Source organism: Calonectris borealis, chromosome 1 (assembly GCF_964195595.1).
Source record: "Calonectris borealis chromosome 1, bCalBor7.hap1.2, whole genome shotgun sequence".
In the NCBI taxonomy this organism is placed as follows: domain Eukaryota; kingdom Metazoa; phylum Chordata; class Aves; order Procellariiformes; family Procellariidae; genus Calonectris; species Calonectris borealis.
Window position 1 is genome coordinate 2,007,238 of NC_134312.1, and position 26,006 is coordinate 2,033,243.

Here is a 26,006-nt window from a genome sequence, read left to right on the forward strand (position 1 = left end):
TGTGCTCCAGATCCTTTTAATGTTGCTCAAAGGGACATGCAGTCTCTTTTGATGGTTCTGAGTTGCCTTGTTGCAATATCGTTGGACCCAACGTGGAATAGTAGGAGTGGATGATTTTTAGGGTTCACCAGGCTCAGCAGCCTCTCAGGGGTGCCGTGAATGCAGCAAATAGTCAATGTTGCAATAGACGTTGGAGCAAGGGAACAGGACGATCTGGGCTTGCCCAACCTCTTACGCAAGGGGTTGCCATGAACGCAGCGTACCAAATTATGGGTCAACGGTTGTGTTGCATGAATGCCCGTTTGGCCATGCCGGGCAATGAGTCTGGTGGGTGCTTGGAGTGGAGCCCAGGATTTCAGATACTTTTGGCAATGAGCTGTGGCTGACGGTTTGGCCGGAGATTCGTGGTGCTATGTCCGCAGAGCAATGTGCATCGTGGACGCGCTGTGCTGTCACCCAGCTGAGCTAATAAATTTATGGAGAGGCTGATTCTCGATCATTGCTGGTGTTTGCAGAGCCCATTTGGGTGTCTCTGTATTCAGCTCCCCAGTGCCCAGGCTCTGGTTTAGCTCTGCTGACCTCATCGGGTGTATTTTCGCATGCTGGGGTAGTCAGCCTTAGGAGGAAAGATAGACAAAGGAAAAAAGGAGAAAGAACAATGAGACGATGATGTGACAGCTCACTTAAAAGTCACTTATTACTCAAAGCAATGCTGCAGGTCAGTAACATGCCGTTACAGATATTTCACCCATCCTAAGAATTTGCTACCACAGCAGGAGAGAGGGCAAAGTGCTACTACCCAGTGAAAAAACAAAGGCATGGGGAAGAGTAAGTGATTTTTCTGGTGTCCTACAGTCAGAAAGGGCAGCGTTGATAGTCTTGTGCTCTGACCGCGTAGCAGCGTATCTCCGATTTGCCAGATCCACTGATTTTTCTAGCTCCTGCTGACGTATCAAAGACTGGAATTCTTCCTGGTGTTGCTGGTCCTAAACACAGCTAGCCTAGGAGTAAGAAAAAAAGGCTTTCCGTGTTCCCATGCCACAGTACTCGGGTGAGGTGAGACGGAAATACCTTTGCGGGGTCAGTGTCCCCAGTTGCCCTGTGAGGGTGTAACATGAACAGCCCCGCGTAACCGCGTGCCTCATCCTAGGAGACAGGAGAAGGGCTCTGAGCTTCTGCAGCAGCTATAAGGAAGAGCAGATCTGCAGTCAGAACACCTGGATTTCCACCTCGAGTGTGACCGTTCAGCTGCTGCCGCAATGAAACACTAGTATTTTAGTATTAGGAATTATTTCTGATGAGGAAACGTAGGATTTCTGGTGAGAGCTCCTTTCTCAATGATCTATTCCCGTTTCATCTATTAGAAAAACAAGGAATTTGAGGGAATTTTGTCATCATTTTGCTGGGGAGAGTAACTGGAGCCTCTGGAGGTCAGACCATTTCTATCTGGAGTTTCTATGTTGCTGTTGCTTTTTGCTGTGGCAAAAAGGTTTGCCACCTTTTTCGGTGGTGGCACATGCGGTCTGTGCAAGAGGAGAGCCCATGATCTAACTGTGGTGGGGACTTGTTCCTGGCAGTACTCTATTTCTGCTTCTTTGAAAGAATGACTCATAAAGTTCTGGCATACTGGCAAGTCTAAAATAAAGAAGTAGTCATTTGAAGATCTAGTTCCTCTTTTATTCAGAAAAAAATGAATGATGACTGCAGATGCTGTCAGTCACACTGAAAGAAAATAGTTGCAATGGAATGAGTCAACTGGGAGGTGGAAGCAGCAGTTCTTGAAAACGACAGTGTCCTGCTGAAAGACAACACACAGCAATAAAGCAAATAATTAGGTTTGAAATCATTATTGACTGTGTGGGGCAGCATCAGGAGACCCAGCTGCTGCGTGAAGTGTACAAACACAGCCTGCAAAAGCCGGATGGCATAGGACCTGCAGGCTCCCTCCCCTTTTCCTGCCATGTGTGAATCATGGGACAGCAGATGACACAGAAATACGTGGAAACACTGAGTTTCTCTTCGGATTACTTCTATTTCCTTACAATATGTGGCATGAGAGATTGGTTTGATTTTCGCTTGGTTTCCTAAGGAAACAAAGCTTGTGATCATACTATTTCTGTCTGTCTGTCTCTTCCATGAACTTTTGAAGCCATTAGCCAGTTTCAGCCCAATTTTACAGCAAGCTAGTGGTTTCACAGACTGGTTTCTTCAATTTTCTAGAAAATCAGTGGTCTGCTGGAGGACCCTCTTCCTCTCCTGTTCGTGAGAACATCCAAAGGCTGAACCATCCTCTTAGCTGCTGCGGAGGGAGTCCAAATGGGAGTAGGTCGCTAGTGGCTCAAGGTAATTCTGAATAAATATTGGCATTTGCGTAGACCTCAAAGCCAAATCATGAACCCCATGGCTGGCTGATGCCCAGCGTGATTGTTCTTTCATTGGCATGGCTGTCAGGACAGATTAAAACAGGTCTAAAACATAAAATGCAAGCACATAGAAGTATCATGGATGGCTTTTGGGAGGGTGCTAAAAACACCAGTGTTCCCCTGCTGCGGAGACTTTGGACAGATGTGTCCAGAGGTGAGAGGGGCAACTGCAGAAACCGAGAGGAACCGCAGGCAAGTGGCTACAGCAGGGAGAAGAGGCGAGATGGGCTTCTGTCGGAGCGGGACCCTAGCCTGGTTTTATTTCAAGACGAAGTTTCCCTTCCCAGGCAGTGCTTTCAGAAACGAAGCAGGGCAGGACTGTTCCTGTACAAGTCTACGCCAAGAAATTGCCTGATTTTGAACAGAAATGAACCTGAACCAGAAGCCTCCCTAGATGCAGCATCACCAGGCCAATCTGGAGGATCAGATACGCCCTAGCATCTCTTGTTTGAGGAACTTCTGAAGTGCTGTGGTAAAATATCACTTTCAGAGCCTTTTGGCTTGGGAAGTGTTGGCTCAGAACCTAAACTGAAAGTGGGGAAAGAGAACTTGTGGGCTTGTTTGACCTCTTTGATAGCCCGTTATGTTTGGTCATTCCTGTTGACATACCCAGAAAAACTGCAGAGCTCTTTTTAAAGGTGTTATGTTCAGACCATGAAAAATTTATGCAAAGACTTCTGGGCACCTGCGAAGGGGTGGGAGCAGGCAGCTAGCTCAGAAATGGCTGCTGCACGCCACCACAAAGTTTGAGTCCTTCTGGTTTAATCCAGGTGGACAGAAAGAGGTTTGTTCCCACTCATTTCTGCTCTACTCTGTTTTCTGTAAAGGAGTGTCAAACCAAACTGCAAGGAAAAGCATGAAATGCAAGATCAGGAACTTCTTGACCCAAAGGTTCTACAAGACTGTATGTCATCCTCCATAAAGCTGTCTTGCTTTGTTCTTCACTTGACTCAAGCAAAACTCCCACTTTGGGATCTTGCAGCAAGAGAACAAAATTTTGTCATGTCTTTTAATAATAGGGGAAAGTCTTCAAAAATACCACAGCAAATACCATCTTCAGCTCTATACAGATGTAGAAATCCCCCAGCACGACGGTACATGTATGTGGTTTCTCTGAGAATGACTGTAACATTTACCATGTGCTTTCCAAGTCTGTGGTGACAGACATATTGAGATTAAATGCAGAGGATTATTCCTCCCAGAGAAATAGCGGATTGAGTCCTCTCCCTCAAAATCTTCCTTCCCAGCATATGCTTATCTAGATAGGCCCGCGCATTTTCTGAGCCCACCGATCTGTCAAGAGTCTTACATCTCTTTGAGGAAATCCCAAGTAACTCTCCACTTCACGATGTGTCCATTAGTGACATGCTGCTTCTTGTGTTTGTTGGAAAATGTGTTGTATTTTCATTGCCATTGAACTCTGGTATTTGCTCACGGTGTATTCATGCAGCGTACATCTCCTACAGTAAAGCACAGTTAAGATTTTCAGTTTCTGGTTTGATTTATTCTTGTGTTTGGTTTTTTTGGCTATTTTGGCAACTTGCAACTTCCTAAGAAACCAACTTTTTGTTTGAGTTGTGATGACAAACACTTAAATAGTTTTAGTGGCATTGGGAAATCAGAACCAAAGTTGTTCAACCAACCAACCAACCAACCAACCCCCTAAAAAGTCTCTAACAAAACCCAGCTTGTTTGATGGTGTTTTCACAACGGTGTAAAACCACACACTGCAGAGGCAGCTACAAGGTCCACTCAGGAAATAAGTCAAAGATGACAACAATGTGACAAAGTGCAGATGAGCATTTTTAGTGGTGAGCAAGTGATTTCTTTTTTCAAGTCCCTTTGCCATTTTTTCTCCCTTTTTTTTTAATCGAGGTAGTTATTAAAAATTAATAGCTGTGCTGCTTAGCCTATATTTTTGCAATGTAAACCTGACAATCTCTGAAGATAGTGTTTTATGTAGTATTTTCTAAACATTAATTATTACTCCTTACCAGGCACAAGACTGGAGCCAGGAGATACAAGCTCTTTCTGTAACCGAAATAATTGATCATGGCAAAACACGGGAGTGCGAGTTCGAGACTGTCCAGATCTAAACAGAGTATCTTTTTCTTCTCTTGGAGTAATCAGAACTGTAGTAATTAAACAGAGGGAGCATTTGCAATTGAGCTCATATTGGCCTGTGTGAGGCTGGAGTTGGTCGTACCACTCTTATTTCAGACTACCTGCAGATGCAGGCAAGTGATCCTGTTCAGCTAAGTGATATTTACAGTGGATTATTTCCTCATAGATGGAAATTTAGATTGTATCCATGATCCTCCTCCACAACCACTTCTTTCCCACTTTGACTGTGCTATTTCCAACCTCTAATCTATCTCCTTCCATGTAATCCTGCATTCTCCCTACAGAAGAGCCAGGTGAGGCTGAAGAGGTGCTGGCTGGTCTGAGAGAATAAAGTTTCTCCTGCCACGAGCCACATCAGCCCATTCAGTGATGCTTAAACTCCTCCATCAGGCAGATGTTATAAATCAGTAATATCCATATTTTACAGAGAAGAAAACTGAGGCAGCGAGTGCTTTGCTGGAGGCCAGATAAGGAATTTGAGGTTAAAATGCCATCATTCTAAGCATTCTGCTTTCAGGTGTTGTGTGTATAGATATGTTTTGAAATAGGAACACTTACTCCTGATCTTACCAAACTGAGGCAGACATCGCATTTATCTCTTCATATTATTGCCTATATCATAATTTCGTTATCCATAGCTGATTAACCCCAAGCAGTGTCTGAACTGCAGCTGACATTATATGCAGGTCCGCAGAGTATTTCCATCTCTACCTGGCACTACCTGCTGTTCTCCTGCACTAAGACCATGAGTTTATCCACTTCTTAAATTCACCCCTGCACCCACCGTGGGACAAGAGGTGAGAGAATTTACATGGTTTTCCGAGATCACTTCCAGCCCTGTTGTCTGTGGTTTTGTTACGGTGCTGGCATGCCAGCTCTTTGCATCCTTAAATAGGGAATGGAAACTCTGCAAAATGTAAAAACAATTACACAGCTACCTCGTCCTGCCTTTGAGGCTGGCACGAATGGCTGCAACATACGGACATAAAAGATAACACCTCATGTTTTGAGAGGTCCCATCCTGGCTAATCCTCGTACTGTTGCAGTTGACAGGGTGTAGCAATTTTAGTTTTTATGCAGTTAGTGCAATCACACTTAATCTTTCTTAGTACATGAAAGTGGCACCACTGTGCTGACCAGATGTTTCCCACTGGAGTTATTTAATTTCATCCTCCTGCAATGGAAAATTGGTTTTCTTCAAAATGAATATCTTCAGGAGAAAAATGTTCACGGCTGGAAAACATTGATTTTTTCCCTCAAAGCAGGGAACAAGCATAGGGCAGATTTCTATTTTAGAAGTGTAGTCACTGCAGAATAGTAAGAAGCAATAGAATTTTACTTTTTTTTCTAAAAATGTAATTTAATTTTTTTTAAAAAATATGGTTTCATCCTTTATGCTGCTGTGGATGGAAGGGGGAAGCAGGTGTTCTTCAGCTGGCTGTGTACCCTACAGCACAGCTCCCAGCCACCCGAGAAATGCACGTACAAATGCAAAGCAGGTGGGCAAAATAAAAAACATGAACAGAATTGCAAATGTATGGCAGGACCGTGAACTGAAGGAATCCTGCAGAATCTCTCCTCGGAGGAGCAGGTCTCCTTGCAGATCTACTCCTGCAGAGATTGTTTGGGGTGAAGGGGATTTTTTTTGGTCTCCGTTTTTAATCCATTTCTTATCTCTCCTTGCTTACTTACTCCAGCAATTTGGGAAGGACGTCAGGCGAAGACTGCAAGACTGGGAGTGTAATAAAAGTAGAACACACAAGAAAGCTGATACACGCCTCCTCTTTCAAGACCTGGATGTAAATGAGAAAAGGTTATAACACTATCGCATGGCAGTTGCCCAAGCTGCCGGCAGCTGTTGACAAAGCTTGGCTCCGCTAGCGAATTCAAGGCGTCAGTGTTTTGAGCGCGTGGCACCTTTTTGAGAGTTCAGGAAGCGCAGAGTCAAGTTGCAGTTCTCAAACCAGCCCCCAGATTTAACTCCTTGCCCACACAGACGCCAACCCACAGGTCTGGTTTCTCTTTGAGTAAATTGCTTTGCCAAGGCAAAACAAACATACTGGCACCAAGGCCTTTTACGAAGTCCTCATAAATATCAGCTACCTAAATAATCTGTTGGGAATCAGGACAGCAAATGCTTTGTATTTCTGGATGTGACTACATGAGTGTGGGGCAGGAGGGGGAACCTGGCACGCAGGGGAAGAAAATCCAGGGATGAATGGCAGATAATTGCACAGCCTGGGTTCTTTTTCCTACATTTCTAATGAAAAGAACAATAATTTAGAGACAGAGGAGGAGGGGAAGGTGGAAGATGAAGTCTGTGTATTACCTGGCTCTTCGATTTCAATCCGAGGTGATAAGATGGGAGAAACAGAGGAGAACGTGGAAGGTTTTAGGGCAGTCGCTGCCATTCATGTTCATATTCTGAGTGTGATGTGCTCATGTTTGGCTCCTGTCTCCTGCAGTTTGGTTGCTGTGGCTTCTCTCCCACTCCGTGACCCTGGGTGACTGATCAGCAAGTTGTTGATGAGCTGCAGTTGCTCCGTAGGGCTCCTAAGCTGAGGAAAGGGAGGGACGCGGAGCCACGTCCCTGCGGCAGGTGAGCTGACATTGCACTTGTCTCCCGTGATGGGGTCCAGATACCCGAGACGCCAGCAGCGCTGTCGATGGTTTCATCAGCACGATCAAGCCAGGGACGTGGCTGTTTCCTGCAGGTTCTGCTGCTGCCTCTGTGTGCGCGTGGTTATTTTGGAAGCTTTAAAATAAAGATTTTAAGGAATGCCCCTTACCCCAGCTTCTACCCTGAGAGAGCAGAGATCTGGGGTAGACAGCAGAGAAGCGGTAGAGAGGGGTCGCACTCTCCTGGCTGAATCAAGTGGGAATCAAGCGATTCAGGCTGTAATTTCAGCTTTGCAATGATTTCTTTTCGTAATCTTTGGCAAATCACTTCACCTTTCTATCTTTCTGTTTCCTCTGCCTTAACTACTTGTAAATTTTGCATCGCCAGGACGACCCAGCAAACCGGAGAGCTCAATGCGTAATACAAATAACTAAGAAACGCCTTACGGAGAGGCCCGGCTCCCCGCTCCGCATTGCACGTGTGACGTGCTGTTTCCAGGAGGTAATGTCATCAATGAGGTAACGACCAAGGAACTCGCTCTGGTCCTGGTGATTCTGGAAGAGCAGCTCGCTCAGCCCTGGGACCTGACTGGACTCTGCTGCCGGCTTGGACCCAGGGAAAATAGTCCCACCACGTTTTTGGTACGCATGTTGCCCCAGTTCTACCCCCTACACCAGCTTCACGGGCTTCTCCAGCCTCCCCTACCCCCTGTCAGCACCCCAGTCTCTTCTCACCAGCGCCGCCACTACCCCCTCCCTACACACACACCAGTGCCCCCAGTACCCCCTCCCACAAACACCAGCTCTCAGTCTCTCTTCATCTTCCTTCTCACATGCACGTACCCCAGTGACCCCAGTAACCCCCTCCCACACCCCAGTTCCCCCAAATACCCCCTGCCCACACACAGCAGTGCCCCCAGTACCACCTCTGCACAAACCAGTGCTCCCAATATCCCCCTCCCCACACACCAGTGCCCCAAATATCACCTGCCCACACACCCCAGTGCCCCAGTACCCCCTAACCAATGCCCCCAGTATCCCACCTCCCCCTGTGCTGCCATTACCCCTCCTGCACATACCAGTGCTCCCAATATCCCCCTCCCCACATACACCAGTGCCCCCAGTACCTTCCCCACATACACCAGTACATCCACTGCCCCTCCCCCCCCACACCATTACTCCCAGTACCCCCTCCCCACATATACCAGTACATCTACTGCCCTTCCCCCCCCACCAGTATCCCCAGAACCCCCATTCCATATACACCAGTGCCCCCAGTACAGCTCACACACCATTATCCCCAGTACTGCCTCCCCACATACACTAATGCCCCCAGCACCCCCTGTCTACACACACCAGTACCTCCACTACCGCCCCCCGGTGCCCCCAGTAACCCCTCCCCACATATACCAGTACTTCCAGTACCCCCTCGCCCCACATCAGTACTCCCAGTACCCCCTCCCCCCCCCACCGGTACCCCCAGTACCCCCTCCACCCACACCCCAGTACCCCCCCCTCCCACACCAGTGCCCCCAGCACACGTTCCTCCCCTACACGTGTGCCCCCGGTACCCGTTCCCCCCCCACCCCAGTGCCCCCAGCACCCGTTCCCCCCATACACCGGTGCCACCAGCACCCGTTCCCCCCGTACACCGGTGCCCCCGGTACCCGTTCCCCCCATACACCAGTGCCCCCAGTACCCCCCCCCGCACCAGTGCCCGCAGTACCCCCGCCTCACCCGCGCCGCCCGGGCACTACAACTCCCGGCGGCCGCCGCGGCCGGAGCCGGGGGCCGGGGCCGGCAGCCCGGAGGCGGAGCGGAGCGGAGAAGGCCCGAGCCGGCGGCGGCCCCAACGCTGCCGGAGCCGGTGGGCCCGGGCCATGGAGAGCCCCGTGAGCAGCGGCTCCCTGCGGGGCGAGATCAGTGCGTGGGGGGCGGCGCGGCCGTGGGGTGGTGGGGTTTATGTGCACGGAGGGGTAGGGTTGGTCTGCTCCGGGAAGAGAGGAGGGCTGGTGTTAGCGTTTTGGGGGTGGGCAGGATGGTTTGGGGGTGGGCAGGATGGTTTTGGGGTGGGCAGGATGGTTTGGGGGTGGGCAGGATGGTTTGGGGTTGGGCAGGATGGTTTTGGGGTGGGCAGGATGGTTTGGGGGTGGGCAGGATGGTTTGGGGGGCGAGTGGCGTCTCCAGAGGAGAGGGAGAAGAGGAAGGTGAGGATGCTCTCGGGAGACCCCCTGCTTCTGGGCATGGGGAATTAGCGTTGTTCCTCCATGAACTAACGTGCGTGTGTGATCCGAAGAGGCGGCGTTGGGGAGCTGGAGGAGAGGGGCTGGCTCCCTCCTTGGAGGGAAATGGCGGGTGGGAGCCATTCAACACCCCAGAGGGCCCAAACCCTGCCTCCCACCAGCAGCTGCCTGCTGGGTCACCTCCTCAGGGCTGGAGGTGACAAAGCTGCTTGCAGAGCTGCCGAGAAATCGCACCCCTGGGATGGGGCACAACAGGCCAAGCCCGGCAGCCCGCCCTGCGGATGGACCGTAGCGGGCGCAAGGCTGTGCTGCGTGGCCGGTTCCCCTGGTAGGGATGCTCTCTAGCTGCATCAGGAACCGGCCGTGTTCCCCTGCGTTGTGCTTCGGTTGGCGAGGCAGAGGCGTAAGTCTTGAATGTGCAGATTTAGGAGGTCTGGCCCCAGCTGCAGTCTGCCTCCTGATCCATAACCCGGGTGCAGCTGGCTGGATGTGGACGCGGGAGCCCCATCGGTCCCCATGGGGACTGATGATGTGATCTCTCGCCACGTGAGCCTGCCACGTAAGGAATTGTGCGGTAGGAGAGAAGAAGTTTGAGGAGCCTGCAGTTTGCAGGTTTGGTTTTTTTGGGATATATGATAGGCCTTTAATGAAACGCTGCTGGGGCTTGTTCTTCTTCCCGGTCCTGTTGGTGACAAAGTGATGCTGCTCGGTGGCTGGCAATTCCAGGGCTCCATCCTCATTTGGACTTCTTGCTTCTCCTGACCTATACCGTGAGAAGCTCCATCCCCTGCCCAGGGATATTGGCAAAGGGAATGAGGATCTAACAAGCAAATAAAAAAGCCTGCGTGTACTGTGTGCTGTGAAAATGCTGGTACTCGTGGTTCCCTTTCAGGAGGTGGTATCAGTCCGCCATACACCTCAGCATTGTGTTGTTCTTTGGGTCTGCTCCATCTTTCGTAACCACTGGCTTGTGTTGGCATTTACTGCTTTATGCTGTTAAATAAAACGCTGCCTTTAGAGGTGGAGAGAAGGACGGTCAGTCCGACTGGAATACATGATAAGGTGTTTATTTTTTTAAAAATAAGGTACATCACCCCTTTTCTCCTGCTCCGTCAGTGCTTGCCTTGAAATGGGGATCTTACAGAGATGTATTCAAAGGGGAGGAACTGTAGCTGCAAGGTCTGGTTTGCCAATGGTTTGTAGTATCAACCTTTATGTGAACAGCACCATACTGCTCCTATAAGCCCTGCTTTTGCAGGATGCCAAGGCACTTATTTTTACAGAGAGGATGCATTTATCTTGCTGAAGGTCACATGAAAATGCACAGGGCTGTTCTTTACTCGTTGCTACCTTGAAAGCAAAACACACCTGAAAGGAGATGATATTGTCAACTAGCGCTGGGAAGCTAAGCCCAGACTTGCCCCATGTAAGTGTAGATGCTCAGCAAAGGCGTCGAAGCTAGAAACTTAGTTGTCGAAGCTCTATTGACTTTTTGGGAAGATAGTTTTTAGGTGGGCTGCGTTGCGCTCTGGAGATGTCCCATTTCCAGTGATTTCAGATGGAGCCGGGAGGGACAGTGCTCCTAATGCTAAATAGTTAAGAGCTCGCTGGGCTGAGTCTGGACCTAATGAATCCTGTGCTTTAGTAAAATTTCGAGCAAGTACAGCAAAGTATTTCAGAAACTGTAAGGGAATCCAGCATTACAAACAGTCCTTGAGAGGGCAGCGGTCAACGGGGAACTCACAAACAAGCTATGAAGCACCCGATTTAAAATCACGTGCTGAGTGGGGGCATGGTGCGGACTAAGCTCCTCGTTGCCAGCTCTCCTAGCTGCTGGCCCATGTTCCCCGTCTGTTTTTCTCCAGCACGGAGACCCGTTTGCTCTGAGTGTATGGTTTTATTTGTTTACTTATTTATTTACTCTTTCTTCTCTAGGCTTCTGGGCCGATCGAACACCAGTTCATGAAGCAGCCAGGCGGGGAGAAATCCTGCAGCTGCAGCAGCTGATAGAGAGCGGAGCCTGCGTCAACGCGGTCACCTATGACTCTATCACCCCGTTGCACGAGGCGAGCCTGCGAGGGCAAACGCAGTGTGTCAAGCTCCTGCTGGCTGCAGGGGCCCAGGTGTGTGTTCGGCTCTGATCCGGCTGGGAACATCATCCTGATGTCTGAAGTTATTTTTGGGATCTGGATTCTCCCCATCTAGTTCTAGGCTCTTCTTCATCACCCTGGGCTTTCTTGAGAGCCAGTAAAGGATGGCAGGCCTCTTCAGAGGGTGTTTGAGCTTGATGAGGACTTAAAAAACTGCCTGGAAGTATTTCTCTCTCTGTCTCTCCACCTCTCTCCTCACTGACTATCAACAGAGCCCGGGGTGACTAGAAATCTAATTGAGATGACTCGGGTATCTAAAGCTAGCTGGGTTGAATCAAGGGGTCAGAAGGGGACCAGGGGACATGTAGCTTCCAGACGGGATTTATATTTATTCTTTTGTTTCTCCTCCTATTTCTTTAATTTTATTATGGAAACAAAAATCAGTTAAACAGAGTCTTTGGATATAGCTGGCGATGACTGTCTTCAATGGCTTGTGACTTCTGACTCGCTGAAGACAGCTGTCCTCGGAGCAAAGCCGATGAAGTGGAGCATGTGTGCGCTCCGTGGTCCTTCTCAGTGCAAAGTCAGCCAGCTTGGCTGAGTCCGCTGGTGAAGCTGAGCTTTGCACTAAAGCAGACGAGGAATTGCGTTGTGTTACTCAGCCGCAACGCTTGTAACCTTCAGCAGGAAAGCAGTAGAAAAATATAACGATAGAAATAACAGCCTAAACTTGTGACATTAATGTACGTCTGTGCCCTGAGTGATGGGAACAGTGCAAGCCAGGTTGCTGGCTGTAGCAACCAACTCTTTCCTGAGTCCAGACTATTTCTGGAGTTAAAAGAAGTGAAAACATAGGCAAGAGGGTACTGTCACACAGCAGCCTGTGGGTACCTAACATTTTTTTTCTACCTCGAAGGTGGATGCCAGGAATATCGACGGCAGCACTCCGCTCTGCGATGCCTGTGCCTCGGGTAGCATAGAGTGTGTGAAAGTGCTGCTGTCCCACGGCGCCAAGGTGAACCCTCCCCTTTACACAGCGTCTCCTCTCCATGAAGCCTGTATGAATGGTAAGCCCACGTGGTCTTATCTTTGCACGGTTATTTGCAGCTTGGGAAAAAACCCAAGAAAAGCAGCTGCCAAGTATCTTAAATTGACCGTAAGCTGTTGTTGCTCATCAGACCATTACAGCTTGCAAATATATCAGCCTTACATGGGCACAGCTCCCTTTGAACGCAGAATGCAAAGCACTGTAGTGTCAGATGAATAAAGCCATCCCTTGTGTTGGCTGCTTTTATCCCACGTGACGGACATGGGATAAGATGTTAGGCAGATAAAGCACCAGCTTCTTGATGCTCTATTGGAAAACCTTGAGCCAAACCAGTAGCTTTGCTCTTGCGAGCAGAGGGGAGTTTGCATCCTTTCCCTCTGATCCAGGTTGAGATGGGATAAATTTTTCTGATTAAGACACGAGACCATCTTAATCAGGTGGTCCTGTCCCAGACCCCTCCTGGGGGGGGTTGTTCAGAGCTGACGGATGAAGCTGTCAGGTGGGAAGAAAGTGGCAGGGACTGTTGGGCAGCGTTGCTGCCTGTACTGCTCCTCGTCCCTCTCTCAGCCTTTTCCAGCTGAAGGGTCTGTCCAGGGGATAAGAGAAAACTACAGGGGCCGAAATAATGTTCCAGCTGGCACATGCCAGCTGCTCTCTGCTCCCCGCATCCTCTACTCAAGCCTCTCCTGGCTGTTTGGATCTGGGTTACGGAGCGAGAGCAAGTATCAGGGGTGGCTGTGACAGCAGCAGAGGCGGGGAGAGCGGCAGAGGGGTATTTGAGTGTAATTCCAACCCTGAACTTACACTTGCACGAAGGCAATAGCAGGAAAGCCAGGATGTGAGGGCAGCAATGTTCCCGTTAGATGATCGTGACCGAATCTCTTAATCATTTTGTGCCTCAGTTTCCTCTTTGTAAGATATAATACCTCCTCTCTCCTCCCCTTCGCTGTTTTTGTTATATGCTGTCCTGGACAGAGTTTCCCTTCAACTATGAAGGCTGTGGGAGACAGCATTTTTGATAAACAGGTAGTTACTTAAATACGTAGCTGTGAGCTCTTGCTTAGCTTTTCCTCGTTAAGCCTTTTTCCTAAGGCTTGTCGATGATGATGGCCTGCTTTCTGTTAAGTTGTATTATTAGCATTGGAAAAAGTAAAGCTGGAGTGGTCTTGAAGGTGATCTAATCCACCCAGGGCAGGATCAGCAATACAACCAGCTCCATGAACAACAGGTGATTTAGTGCAAACCCTTAAATTCAGGTTTGTTTGACCTGACTCCCTGCGAGACCTGTTAGCTCTAGCTCGGTGCTGTGCAGATGTGACTCTATTTCTTGTGCCCTGGTCTCAGTCTTGATCCTACAGCGTATTGTGTTCGTTCACAAGCATTTTTATTTTGCGTCCGTCACCCCAAATATTGAACAGGCTGTTTGTGGGTCAAGCTGATCTCAGCATGACGTATGCTCCCGTTTGAGCTGGATTCTTTCTTTTGACTCAGATCCTCCCTTTCTAAAGGTAGCTCAGAGTGCGTGCAACTCCTCATTGAGGTCGGTGCAAACTTGGAGGCTCACGACTGCCATTTCGGGACGCCCCTACACGTGGCCTGTGCCAGGGAGCATCTGGACTGCGCGAAGTTGCTGCTCAAGGCAGGTATGGCAGCCACAGGCTTTGCTTCTGGGTGGGCAGGAGATGGTGGTGTCTCTGCACAGCGTTTCCCTCAGTGTTCCGCAGCGGGGTTCTTGTCGAAGAGCTTATTCATTCACAGCATAATATAGATGACAAAGGTGAAAGGTTTTCCTTGACCTGAGCAAAACTTAATGCTTAAGCATTTTTTCAGCATATGCCTGTCAATATCCAGTTTGTGATGTTCCCAGTGACGTTCCCATTCTCTTATTTTAATAAAATTCAGAACTCTTCAGCCCCCTAGAGCAAAGTTTCAACTTCTTCCCAAAAGTGGTATCAACTGGTGGGCATGCGTTCTGCTTTGGTAGCACAGTCGGTTTTGGATAGGCGTTAGGGAGAGATGTTAGGGTTTGGTGCTGTACAGAAAACTAGTGATGAAGTCACTTCATACATCAGAGAGATCTGGTTAGTGTTATGCCCAGATGAGTTTGCTACATGTTCAAGTCAACATTCTGTGCTTGGTTTCACATCCCAGTTTTCCTGCTGCTAACTTTGGGGGAATTTGGAGTTGGACTTCTTGTCTTTGCCTGTGCTTACCAGGAGGAGATTTGGCCCCGGGGTGGGGATTTGTTTCATTGAACATTACTTGTCTAAAAATTACACATCTAAACTAGTTTGTTTCCAGCTGCTCCGGTTCCCTGTCTTGGGGACTTGATTCCCCAGAAATGCCTGTTTCTCCCTGTTAATTATAAGGGCGGTTCAGTGTGGCGACACATATCTAAAAGTCAGTTGTTTGAATTCAGTCAGGTTCATCTCACCTCTGCTGAGCAAGTCAGTTGATAAAATGCAGGCAGTTGTGGGGGAATTGGAAGGACCTTTTGCTGTCAGCTTATAAAAGCCAAACTTTCTTAGCAAAAATATTTGTTACTAAAACTTGATCCTGCAGTAGTGTCTGACGGTGAGCTGCCACATCTCGTGGGTCTGGGGTATTTCTGTTAGCAAAGATGTCACTGTTTGTCTTGAGTGGGAGCACTCCATTGAGATGACTGGGAAGCAATTCTGAATGTCACACTCAGCTCATTTGCCCAGTAACATGGATTAAAATCCTTTGTCTGCAAGGAAAACATAAAGCCAGAGAAGAAAACTCATGCGTTGCCAGCACCGAGAACTTGTTCAGCAGTTTGGTTTCCTGTTTGTGCTGTTTTGTTTGGATCTTGTTCTAGCTACTCATGCATGTTTTAACAGCATTTTTTTCTCCAGTCAAACCACTCCTTATGTTTGGGTCAAGTGAGGCTTTCATGAACACGTTTGTTTTTCTTTCTGGCCTCAGGGGCAAATGTGAATGCTGCTAAACTTCACGAGACAGCCCTCCATCACGCAGCAAAAGTGAAAAACGTAGATCTGGTGGAAATGCTGATTGAATTTGGAGGAAACATTTACGCAAGGGATAACCGAGGAAAGAAGCCATCGGATTACACCTGGAGCAGCAGTCCCACAGCAAAGTGCTTTGAGTACTATGAAAGTAAGTGAGATATGATCCCCCGCCCCAGGAATTCAGTGACTGCCAACTCCATTGCACCACATCGTGATTCTCAGTCCACTTTAATTTGTAGATCCCTGATCATCTTCCTGTGAAGGTGTAGAGTTCTTGGTGGCAAATGTACGCCAGCTGGCTGTAGGCTAGCTCTGCTTAATTGTGGTTGAATGACAAGGGTAAGATGGTTCAAATTATGTCCTCGCTGAATTCAGGTCCCTCTCATGTGTCAGCATCAGCATTTATGCTTTGGTTCATTAAATCAGGACAAGGAAATTGCCCAGTTGAAAATTAATTTTATTTGAGGCAGGGAACGCGTTAAACTTTAGCTGCACTGGCTATCTGGTTTTGGAGGAGACATTTGACTGAGGTTTGAGGATGGCTTTAAGTCAATCTTTGTCTTGGTTACCCTTGGAGGAGTAATTCACAGACCTTTCCAAGCATTTGCAGGCTGCTTCTGCACTAGATGATCCTAAACATCATAGAATCACAGAATGGTTTGGGTTGGAAGGGACCTTTAAAGACCATCTAGTCCAACCCCCCACCATGGGCAGGGACATCTTTCACCAGACCAGGTTGCTCAAAGCCCCGTCCAACCTGACCTTGAGCACTTCCAGTGATGGGGCATCCACAACTTTTCTGGGCAACCTGTTCCAGTGCCTCAGCACGCTGATCATAAAAAAATTCTTCTGTATAGAAAGAAAAAATTCTTCCTTATAGAAGAATAAAGTATTTTCTGGCTTTGCAATCCTTTGTATGGTGAGCGCCTTATAGCCCTTTCTCCCTCTGACTTCTCTTCTCCCTGTAGCAGTCTCTCCTCCAAGTTATTCGTTGCTCTCTTTTCTTAGAGAGCAGTGAAGTGTGCTGGTCTGCTGCAGCTGAGCTGGCTGAAGAGATTGAATCCTACACGCCCATAAATACTCCTTATATCTCGCCAGAGTTTACTGCCCACTAAAGCCAGCTGTCAGAACTGTACGTGTGGTTACTTTTCAACACGGACTGTTGTAACAGTACTGTGCTAGCTTTAATAGTTGTTTTTTTTTTTCCTTTTGATTTGTATCATTAAATTCGGGACTAGATCCAGAACGGATGCAGATCTTGGAGGCTGGTGATTGCAGAGGCTGTGGGGGTAGGGATAGCAGCTTCTTAGGACTGACTACTTCAAAAGCAATGTGCCCAATTGTAACTCTGCATCCATGCACGAGCATCAACACCCGACGTCGAGGCTGCGGGCTGCAGATTGGGGGCTGTCTGGAAGGGGCTTGGGGAATTTTATTGGAGCTCTCAGCAGAGTGCTGAGAAAAAAGGATTAACCCAATCCTTAGATGGAGAAACGGAGCGGTAGAGAAGTGTTGGAAGTAGGTTTTGTTCCTATATACAGTGTTGCTGAGTTTTAATACAGCATCACTAGGGGAAATCTGAAAGTCTTGGGTAGCCTCAGTGGATCAGAGCAGGTGATGCAGTGGGCACCGTTGGCCTTTGGGGGATGCAGGCGGGGAAGGGAGCTGGGACAAGCACGCTGCAGCTGTGCTCACTGTTTGTGGTGGGATTTGCATCGGGATGAGCCTTGAGAGAGCACGCCCGTGGTTCTGCAGTGCCTTCCTTGGGCCTCGGTGCTGGGGGAGGTCGAGCCAGGCTTGTGATCACAGCGGGACGATGCCAGGCATCACCCTCCTGGGAGGTCTGTGCTCTGCGGGAAGATCGGCCGTCCGCTGAGCTGCAGCCCTAACTTTGGATCCTCTTTTCTCGTTTTAGAAACACCTCTGAGTTTGTCGCAGCTTTGCAGAGTTACAGTGAGGAAAGCCGCCGGGCAGCGAGCACTGGAGAAGATTGCCAAGCTAAATATTCCTCCGCGATTAATCCAGTACCTGTCCTACAACTGACAGGGGCGAAGGTGGCCGGGAAGGACGATATCTTTAGTTCCCGCAATATGAAGTATCTGTCTTTTTCTCTTCTACCTCCCCCCAAGAAACTAATTTTAGTTTAAGCAAACTGATGTAAATAGTATTTATGAGGCAGCACTTCCTCTTCTCTGTGAGCAAAGACGGGCTCAGGCAACGTGTAGCACTGGCTTGAAGTCGTAACCTCTCCTGGGTGATCTGTTAGACTGTCACTGTGTTCGAGGCTGTAGCGCTCGCTCTTTGAGCGGGATTAATCTTGCCTAATTTTACCTGTCTCTAGCCTAAAGGCATCTCCATTTGATCTAGCCAGGCTCCCTTTGCAGTCAGTGAAGAGAAATAGATACTTCTGGAGCATGATTCATCTGTCCTGTTTTAGATGCTCGTGCTGGGATGATGCAGTATGCCTCGGGAGCGCCTGTCTCTGCTGACTGCAAAGGGATTTAGCGGTGATACCCTCGGATACGGACGTCTGTGTTTCTGCAGTGGGAGCGCTGGATCCCACCTCTGTGTTAATAACTCAAGTGACAACTGTAATGCCAAGGGACAAGGCTCGAGAGACCTGCGTGCTCTAACTGGAGGCAAATTAAGTCCCCAGCAAGCTCAAGTCTAATTAGAGGCACTGCAACCGGTTACTGACTTTCCATGAACTTCAGTGGGCTTTGGCTCAACAAACTGCTGCCAGATCAGGGTTGACTTTGCCCGTGCTCCTTCCTCGCTGAAGGTGAGCCAGCTCTTACTGTAGTGTTCCTCTAGGGTATCACCATGTCTGATTTTCAAGCCCAAGCAGGAAGCAGGTCTCTCTGCACTTCCAAGGATGCTTCCCTCCAGATGGCTGGTCCCAAAGAAGATTTCTCCACTTGCTCTGAGCTACTGTGGCCGCTCTGTTGGTTTTATGTGCAATAAGTGGCAGAGCTGCTGCCCGGTGGTGCCTGAAAGTATGGCGAGGGCATGTCCCTTGGGTAGTGGTGCAGCAGATCCCTGTGGTCTATACCCACACGTGAAAGGCAATAGGAGGGCTGGGCTCTGCCTTAGTTTTTGAGATTTTTATTTTTATTTTTCCCCCTCTGAGTTTCTCTCTCAAGGCTGGAGCCTCTCCAGAGGTTGGCAGCAGGAGCCAGCCCTGAGCCGTGGGCTGCTGCGTGTTGTGCTCGAATCCTTTGGCTTCAGCAGGCGCAACTGCAGCTTTGTCCTTCGGTGATTTAAACCTTCAAGGTGACGTTTGTATGAGCGGAGCCAAAATTGTCGTCTACCTTCCAGATGAGACGTTACGTGTTGTCTGAAGTAACCTACAGGATACGTGGTGCTAAGGGAGTGGAGCTCCCCGATGCCCCCATGGCAAGTCTTAGCACTGTGATGAGAACAAATTCCTCCTCTGAATGACAGCAAATGTTACGAAATCCCCTGTCTAACGTGGCATCGAGCTAACTCGGGGCTCTCAACATCCTTCGTGCTGTGAACTAACACTTGAGAGCAAACGGTCGCTTGCCTGCTGCCTGCAAGGTCTCGTGCTCCCCCAGCCAACACGATGGGGCTCAGCCTCGGCGGGAAGGGGAAAACAGCATAAGCGCAGGGTTAAAGAGTGAATGCACTTTAATGGTGACCAGCAAATCACTTTTTTTTTTAATTTTTGGTTAGGTTCATTTCCCCCGCACCCCTTTGTTTGTGTTTTTTTTTTTTTTTTGCTCTGCGTATGATATAGAACAGGAAAGAAAAAAATTCAAGATCCTGCTCTTTGGGGAGTTGTCTGTTTATAATTCTGATTTTTGTGTTTGAAGTATCAGAAATGTGAAATTGCCAAGAAGCTCAGGGAAGCCCTAGAGACGTTTGTTGTGGGATTCATCCCTGTGATAGATAGGATAAAGGTTTTGTATTCTATCTTTCAAGAAAAGCTTCCTCTGCCCAACATGCATGTCCTTACAGATAAATATGTATTAGGAAAGTGCACCCTTTGGTAACATGGGGTGAAAACCTTCCCTCTTGGTTCAAATTCAAATCCCTTGTTAGGTTGCTTTTTTAACATTGCCTAAGCTGGTGAAATAATGAAATGGTAAAGTCCAAGTTTCCAATGTAAAAACAAAAGACTCCTCGAACAACCGAGAATAAAATTACAAGTTCCTATTTATGTCATCTTTATTGTTTTCCTCTCTTTTAAGTCATCTCTCTGGTAGGTTCTAAAGTTTGGTTATTTTTTTTTAATCTCTTTTAAGAGGTCCTGCTGATCGACGCATGCCTCCAGGAAGGACTTGCCGAGAGAGCTAAGCACCTCTTATTTGGTGGCAATAGCCAGACTCGTTCAGTAGCAGTTTTCTTAAGACATCTGCTTCTTGTGGCCATGTCTGGAGGGAGAGGTGTTCCAGGAAAGTCCTCTGAGAGCCAACGAGCTAGAAAACAACACCCGAGTCGTTCCCCGGTGTGCGGTGGTACTGAGGCAGGTGGCCGGATCATGCCGTGGCTGTTTATGACCTGATGGGTGTTTACTTGTGCGTTTCTGGGTTTCTAAACTGCAAGTGAAAATTGTGTTTGAGATTCTTTTTAATCTTTTATCCAACCTGCCTAGCCCTCAGTTCTTTTAATCCTGCAGGCATTTCTCTGCTGGCTGTGAAGCATCTTCTAGGCTATTATGTTTTACAGCTCAGAGTAAAGGTGAAGTAGATGCCAAATTAAACCGATGCGATGTTTTGGCTTCCCTTAACATCTCGGACTGAAATTTTTGTGGCAGTTAGCAGTTACTGCATGAGTAGTGGCATCATCCTTGCTGCAGGTATAGTCTGGATAGCTGGGAATCACTGCAGCCGGCCCGAATTAAGACAAAAATTAGAAGCTTTGGAGATAACATTGCCCTAACAGGGGTTGGGCGCTACGCTGGGGGTCAAATTTGGATTATGATCTCTCCTTTCCTGGTGAATTGCTGAGGGGACCTCCACTTCCTAATACAAGAGGCCGTGGCAGGTCGTCAGAGAGCCATCCCCAGCACCCCACTTCTGCAAACCCATCGCACTGTGTCGCCCTGCTTGACATGAGCTGCAGAAGTGGATGGCTCAGGATCACCCGCAAGACATCCCAGAGGCCGTGGACGCGCTGTTCTGTATCCCATTGAACCGTACCCGCCTGTCATTGCACCGTCGCGTCGCAGGTATGGATTGGGAAAGGCAGTTGTGGCTGCCCCCTGAGATTCCTCCTCCGGTTATTTTTGCACTGGTTGTGTTTTGTTTCTTACTTGTATAAGAAAGGAGGTCTCAAGAGGACCTTATCTGCTGGAAGTTTTATGCGTCTCACCTGGGTGATGCACCCTCTGGCCACGTAGGGTTGAATTCTCTCAGTTATGGCTTAAAAAACTTGGAGATCCCAAACACCCAGTTCACGCTTAGTTTATAGGGACGCTGTTTCAGTGGCAGCCGAAGGACCCATGGGTTTGCAAAGAGTTTGGGAATTGTTGGGAATGAAAGAGACTGTCTAAATCCAGGTATTGAGTGAAACTCCTCAGCTGACTCTGCTTGGGTTACACCCTTTGCTTTATTTTTATGTCAGGTTCTGGCTATTATTTGACTTCCTTCACCCTTTAATCCAAATGTCAAATCAGGGCATGAATCCAAAGCAAACAAACCCAAACCCACCAGGCCAGTCCTGCTTTTATCCGTCCCTTTCCCGGGCTCCCCAAACTGCAAACCCAGTTGAGCATTTCGGGCCCCCTCCCCTTTCCTGTGGGTTTCTCCACCAGCTTTGCTATGGGTCCAGCAGCACGGGGACTGGTCTGAAATAACCCCGCTGCTTCGGGGAAGCCCAGGTGAGAACAGGGCTTTGCTTTCATCCGTGAAAATCATCTTTTGGACAGTCAGCCTTGCTCCTGGGCGCTGCCGGTTGCTGCTGGCCAGGCTTCTTAAGGTCGTTTTGCAAGCGGGGAGCTTGATCGTAGCAGCTTTTCTCCGACTATGTGAAGTTTGTCCAGCGAAAACAAGGTGTGACTGAAGCCGATGCCTTGGAAGAAAGCCTCGCGGCACTGAAGAATTAACTCCTTGTAATGCCAGCAGCCGTTGCTTTCCCCGGACGAGGCGGAGAGGAGCCACCCTTCCCCTCCGTGCACGAAGGAAGGATTTGTGCCGTTGGTTGCAGCTCCCCAAGTCTCAGCGTAAAGAAACGATGGCAAGGGAAGACATCAAAGACAAACAGGGTTGGTGGTTTTATTTTTTAATATCTTCAGGGGACTTTGTACAAGAGAGCAAATCTCAAGAGCTGCCCTAGCCTTAGCAGCAGCAAACAAAGACCTCAGTGTCCTCTGGAAGGTGGCACCTGAAGATGAGTAATGCAGTGGTTGCATCACGTTTAGAGCAAGCATGAGCATGAAGTATCTGTTCTACCTCTTGGTTTAAAAAAAAAAAAACAAACCATCAAACACTGAAGACCTTGAGTATTTTCCTGAGCTTTCACACACCCTGCTCATCGCTTCCCTCCTTTCTTCAGGGGAACAAGCGATCTTGCAGGCACTTGCAAGAAGATGGTGCCTGTCCCGCACGCTTGAGCGGGAGCCAGTGTAAACCGAGTTGGGGAGGTCTCTGCTGACTTGCGCTTGCTTGAGGTCCAGCCTTGGGCAGCTCAGAGGCTGGTGAACATCCTGTTCCCTGGCCTGGGGGCGGCTGGAGCACCGGTTGTTTTGAAATCAGGGCTTTTAAGGCCAAGGTTGTTATTTTCAAACGTAAAGCCAGCACCTATATCCATAGCAAGGTAGCGAAGCGTAAGGGAGGAAAAAAACCCCTACTGATTTCTTAGGATCTCTGGAAACCTTGACTACTTCTACGTGGCACCTTTTAGTGCTGTTAATTAACCCCAGGCTCTCCTCCCTGCATGCCACCGGCGACAAAAACCTCATGTGTCCTGCAAAAAAAGCCCAAACCAACTCACTTTTTCACCCAACAGCGTAGACGCAGCTTGTGCTTTGGTAGGTGCCCTATAACTGTGATACCCTGATGCTTCTCTGGGTTTAGGCGCCGAGACACCGGGCTCAGAAGGTGTTGATCTCCGTTTGGAAAGAGTACAGCACGCTACAAAGATGCTATTTGTATTTATACCGAATTGTCTGATTTTTAATGGTTCCTAGCATGCCGTGGTGGTAAGATTTGGGCAGGTGCGAAGACGCTGGAGTGTTATTCGTGATTAAAACTCGCTCTGAAAGGTTTCATCTGTGCCCGACTGTGTTTCTTCCGTAGACGGTTGTGGTCGGGGTGTGGGGTCCACGCGGGAGCCCTGCCAGCTCTTGCTTTGTCAGCCTCATCCCTAATTGCAACGAGGCTGTGGGCAGGCAACGCGTCAGCTCAGGGCTTTACGGACCTGTGCAACCAGCTGAAATTATCCTCCTTAGGACGAACCAGCCCAGGTCTGGGCTGGCTGGATGGCCACATCCAAAGAGTTATAGACAATGCCTCAATGTCCAAGTGGAAACTAGTAACAAGATGTGTCCCTCAAGGGTTTGTACTGGGACCGATACTCTTTAATATCTTCATCAATGGCATAGTGGGATTGACTTTGCAGATGACACCGGGCTGAGTGGTGCGGTTGATTTGCTAGAGATGCCATCCAGAGGGACCTTGACAGGTGTAAGGAGCGGGCCCATGCAAACCTCATGAAGTTCAACAAGGCCAAGTGCAAGGTCCTGCACCTGGGCCAATCCCCAGTATCAACAGAGATGATTGAGAGGAGCCCTGTGGAGAAGGGCTTGGGGATACTGGTGGGTGACAAATTGGACATGAGCCAGAAATGTGCGCTCGCAGCCCAGAAGGCCAACAATATCCTGGGCTGCATCACCAGCAACGTGGCCAGCAGGTCCAGGGAGGGGATTCTGCCCCTCTGCTCTGCTCTGGTGAGACCCCCCTGCAGTGCTGCGTCCAGCTCGGGGGTCCTCAGCACAGGACAGACGTGGACCTGTGGGAGCGGGTCCAGAGGAGGCCACGAAAATGGTCAGAGGGCTGGAGCACCTCTCCTGTGAGGAAAGGCTGAGAGAGTTGGGGTTGTTCAGCCTGGAGAGGAGAAGGCTCCGGGGAGACCTTATTGCGGCCTTTCAGTGCTTAAAGGGGCTTGTAAGAAAGATGGGGACAGACTTTTTAGCAGGGCCTGTTGTGACAGGACAAGGAGCAACAGTTTTAAACTGAGAGAGGGAAGGTTTGGATTGGACATAAGGAAGAAATTCTTCACTCTGAGGGTGGTGAAGCACTGGAACAGGTTGGCCAGAGAAGATGTGGATGCCCATCACTGGAAGTGCTCAAGGTCAGGTTGGACGGGGCTTTGAGCAACCTGGTCTGGTGGAAGATGTCCCTGCCCATGGTGGGGGGGTTGGACTAGATGGTCTTTAAAGGTCCCTTCCAACCCAAACCATTCTGTGATTCCATGATTCTATAAAAATAGGCTTGTTTTTATAGCGGTCACAGGCTTTTAGGAGCACGCTGGCTGAGATTTTTAGAGGACACTGAAATGATGAAAAACAAGCCCCACCACGCCCCCCAAAAGTTTTAGTCCTTGTTTCCCAGGGATGCTTCCCACCTCTCGCTGAAACCTGAGGAGAAGGGCTGGGACTGGGGAAGCCTCTTCCCCCCGGGCAGCAAAGGGGTTGGGGGAAATCCTGAGTCCTGGAAAAAAAAACAGAGGCTGGAAACAACATCCCGAAGAAACTGGGAGGAAGGTGATGTTTGGGGACAAAGGGACAGTCCCTCTCTCCCCTAAGAGATGCTCTCCGGCCAGCCCGCTCACCGGGTCCTTCTCGTGGACTGGAGGAGCTGGTTGGGGGGAGGAAAAAGTGCTAGTGGGTTTTTGGGGAGGTAGTTTTTGGGGAATTGGCACCGATTCGTGATAGGAGTGTGAAAAGCTTCAAAATCAGCAGGTTTTTGTTGCAGCTGGGGTTGCGGGGAGCCTCTTCCCCCCGCGGTGCCGCTTGGCGGTGCTGCTCCCCCCAGTAAGAGCAGCAAAACCTCCCCGGGGAGTGGGAAATATTTAACCGGCTGGGTTTGCACCAGCCACATTTTCGTTGGAGAAAGACAAATCCTGGAAAAGCTTTGAAAATCTGCTCCCAGAAACAAGCCCGGGCGGCTTTCCGTGGGCGGGCGGCAAAGGCGTCGCGGGTCCCCCCCGAGCCAAGATGCTCTTTTATTCCAGCAAAGCTCTTAAGTCTGCAAACGCGGGCCCCATTTCACCTGTATTTGGGTTGTTTGGTTTTTTTTTCTCCCTTATCCTGGGTAAAAAGCAACAACAAATCACCTCCGGGCGATTCAATTCCTACCTCCGGGCTTCAGCTTCTCTGCGTGGCAAAAAGTTTTTTCGCCTTCCCCAGATCTGTCAGTTATAGAATTCCCGCTGATCTCGGCTTGGGGGGGAGGGGGGATGTGTTTTTAAGGAGGAAAACGGGAATTGAGGGAATGTTGTGCAAAGCGAGGCCGGCTGGGGGGAGATGGGGAGTGTGGGGCGGGTTGTGCCTCCCTGGATGGGATGAAAATAAGGCAAAAAAACGGGGATGGAGGGAGTGCAAAGCAGTTATTTCTTCTTTTTGGCTTTGCCTGGGCTCACTTTTTTTTGGGCATCTCTTCTTGCAAGGGCTGATTTGGGGCCAGTATGGACCAAAGGGGGAAATTAAGGTGGGTTTTTTTTTTTTTAAGCTATAAAGAAGGGAAGGCGCTGGGCTCTAAAGCTGCGGAGATGGGGATGGGATTTTTTTATTTTTTATCTCTGGGGGTGATTTATAGAGCTACAGCACCGTCCTCCTGCCTATCCCAGGGCAGGAAAGAGGGGAAAAGGCACCAAAATCTCCTCGGGCTGGGATACGGGGGGCTGCGGTTACGTGGGGCTGCCGGCACGCCGACGAGCGGGGCCGCGTGCGTGGTGGCTGAGGTCATGGCGCTATTAATTTCCCGTTAAAAGCCCCGACGGCTCCGGCGCTGCAGGGATGGAAAATAAAGCAGCTCCAATCACGGCCGCTGCAGTTAACCCCTGCAGGGATGTCTGACTTTTTGGGTTCAGAGAACCAAATCAGTGCCAACGATAGACTACATCCCTTGAAGGTTGATGGTCACCACCTTGGCCACCCTATGGCTGCTGCAGATCCTCGTCCAGCTCCTGGGGGGCTCAGGGTCCCTTGAGACGTCCGGGAAACCCTCCCGGCGCCTGCAAAGACCTTGTCCGATTTAATCCCCCACCAGCCGGCCGGGCTGGAGCCACATCTGCCCACCCTGCGACGCTGGAAACCCGGCCATCGCTGAGCACCCGGGGGCCGGCGGCTGGTTGCATTTCACACTCAAAAAACCCTCGGGGCTGAGGCTGGGGACTTATTTTGGTAACTTGAACTTGGGAAACCCCTCAGCTGTAGAAGGTGGGGAGAGGAGCCTTGTGAAATCTGGTGGCAGCTGAGGGGGTCCCGGCGTCCCCACGAGGAG

General features: G+C 49.4%; 1 protein-coding gene and 1 long non-coding RNA gene across 11 annotated transcripts; one reads left to right on the top strand and one right to left on the bottom strand.

Moving 5' to 3' along the window:
• On the bottom strand, window positions 1-8,973 carry LOC142079064 (uncharacterized). Of its 7 annotated transcripts, none has more exons than XR_012672468.1 (6): window positions 6,877-7,918; window positions 6,240-6,340; window positions 5,332-5,454; window positions 4,418-4,555; window positions 3,733-3,883; window positions 1-616 (listed from the first exon to the last, which is right to left on the bottom strand). It is a non-coding gene; the product is annotated as an uncharacterized LOC142079064 (long non-coding RNA). The 7 variants fall into 7 exon arrangements; XR_012672466.1 differs by lacking the exon at window positions 1-616 and adding an exon at window positions 1,656-1,795; XR_012672461.1 differs by lacking the exon at window positions 1-616 and adding an exon at window positions 1,656-1,798.
• Window positions 8,973-22,771, top strand: ASB13 (ankyrin repeat and SOCS box containing 13). Of its 4 annotated transcripts, none has more exons than XR_012672453.1 (7): window positions 8,973-9,089; window positions 11,345-11,532; window positions 12,416-12,566; window positions 14,056-14,190; window positions 15,494-15,685; window positions 17,453-18,319; window positions 19,806-22,771. XR_012672453.1 is itself a non-coding variant. In XM_075142558.1 (6 exons), exons 1-6 carry the CDS (start codon window positions 9,047-9,049, stop codon window positions 17,578-17,580), a joined length of 837 nt encoding a protein of 278 aa, XP_074998659.1. In that variant the 5' UTR covers window positions 8,973-9,046; the 3' UTR covers window positions 17,581-19,720. The 4 variants fall into 4 exon arrangements, 1 of the variants encoding a protein (XP_074998659.1); XR_012672455.1 differs by having other exon boundaries at window positions 17,453-17,632; XR_012672454.1 differs by lacking the exon at window positions 19,806-22,771 and having other exon boundaries at window positions 17,453-17,632; window positions 17,975-19,720.
• The last annotated feature ends 3,235 nt before the right edge of the window (window positions 22,772-26,006 follow it).

Bases quoted from the DNA above. Each gene is read 5' to 3' on its own strand.
- ASB13 (XM_075142558.1), top strand. From the start codon at position 9,047: ATGGAGAGCCCCGTGAGCAGCGGCTCCCTGCGGGGCGAGATCA. The intron at 9,090-11,344 runs GTGCGTGGGGGG...TTTCTTCTCTAG, and splicing joins CTCCCTGCGGGGCGAGATCA to GCTTCTGGGCCGATCGAACA. The intron at 12,567-14,055 runs GTAAGCCCACGT...CCCTTTCTAAAG, and splicing joins CCATGAAGCCTGTATGAATG to GTAGCTCAGAGTGCGTGCAA.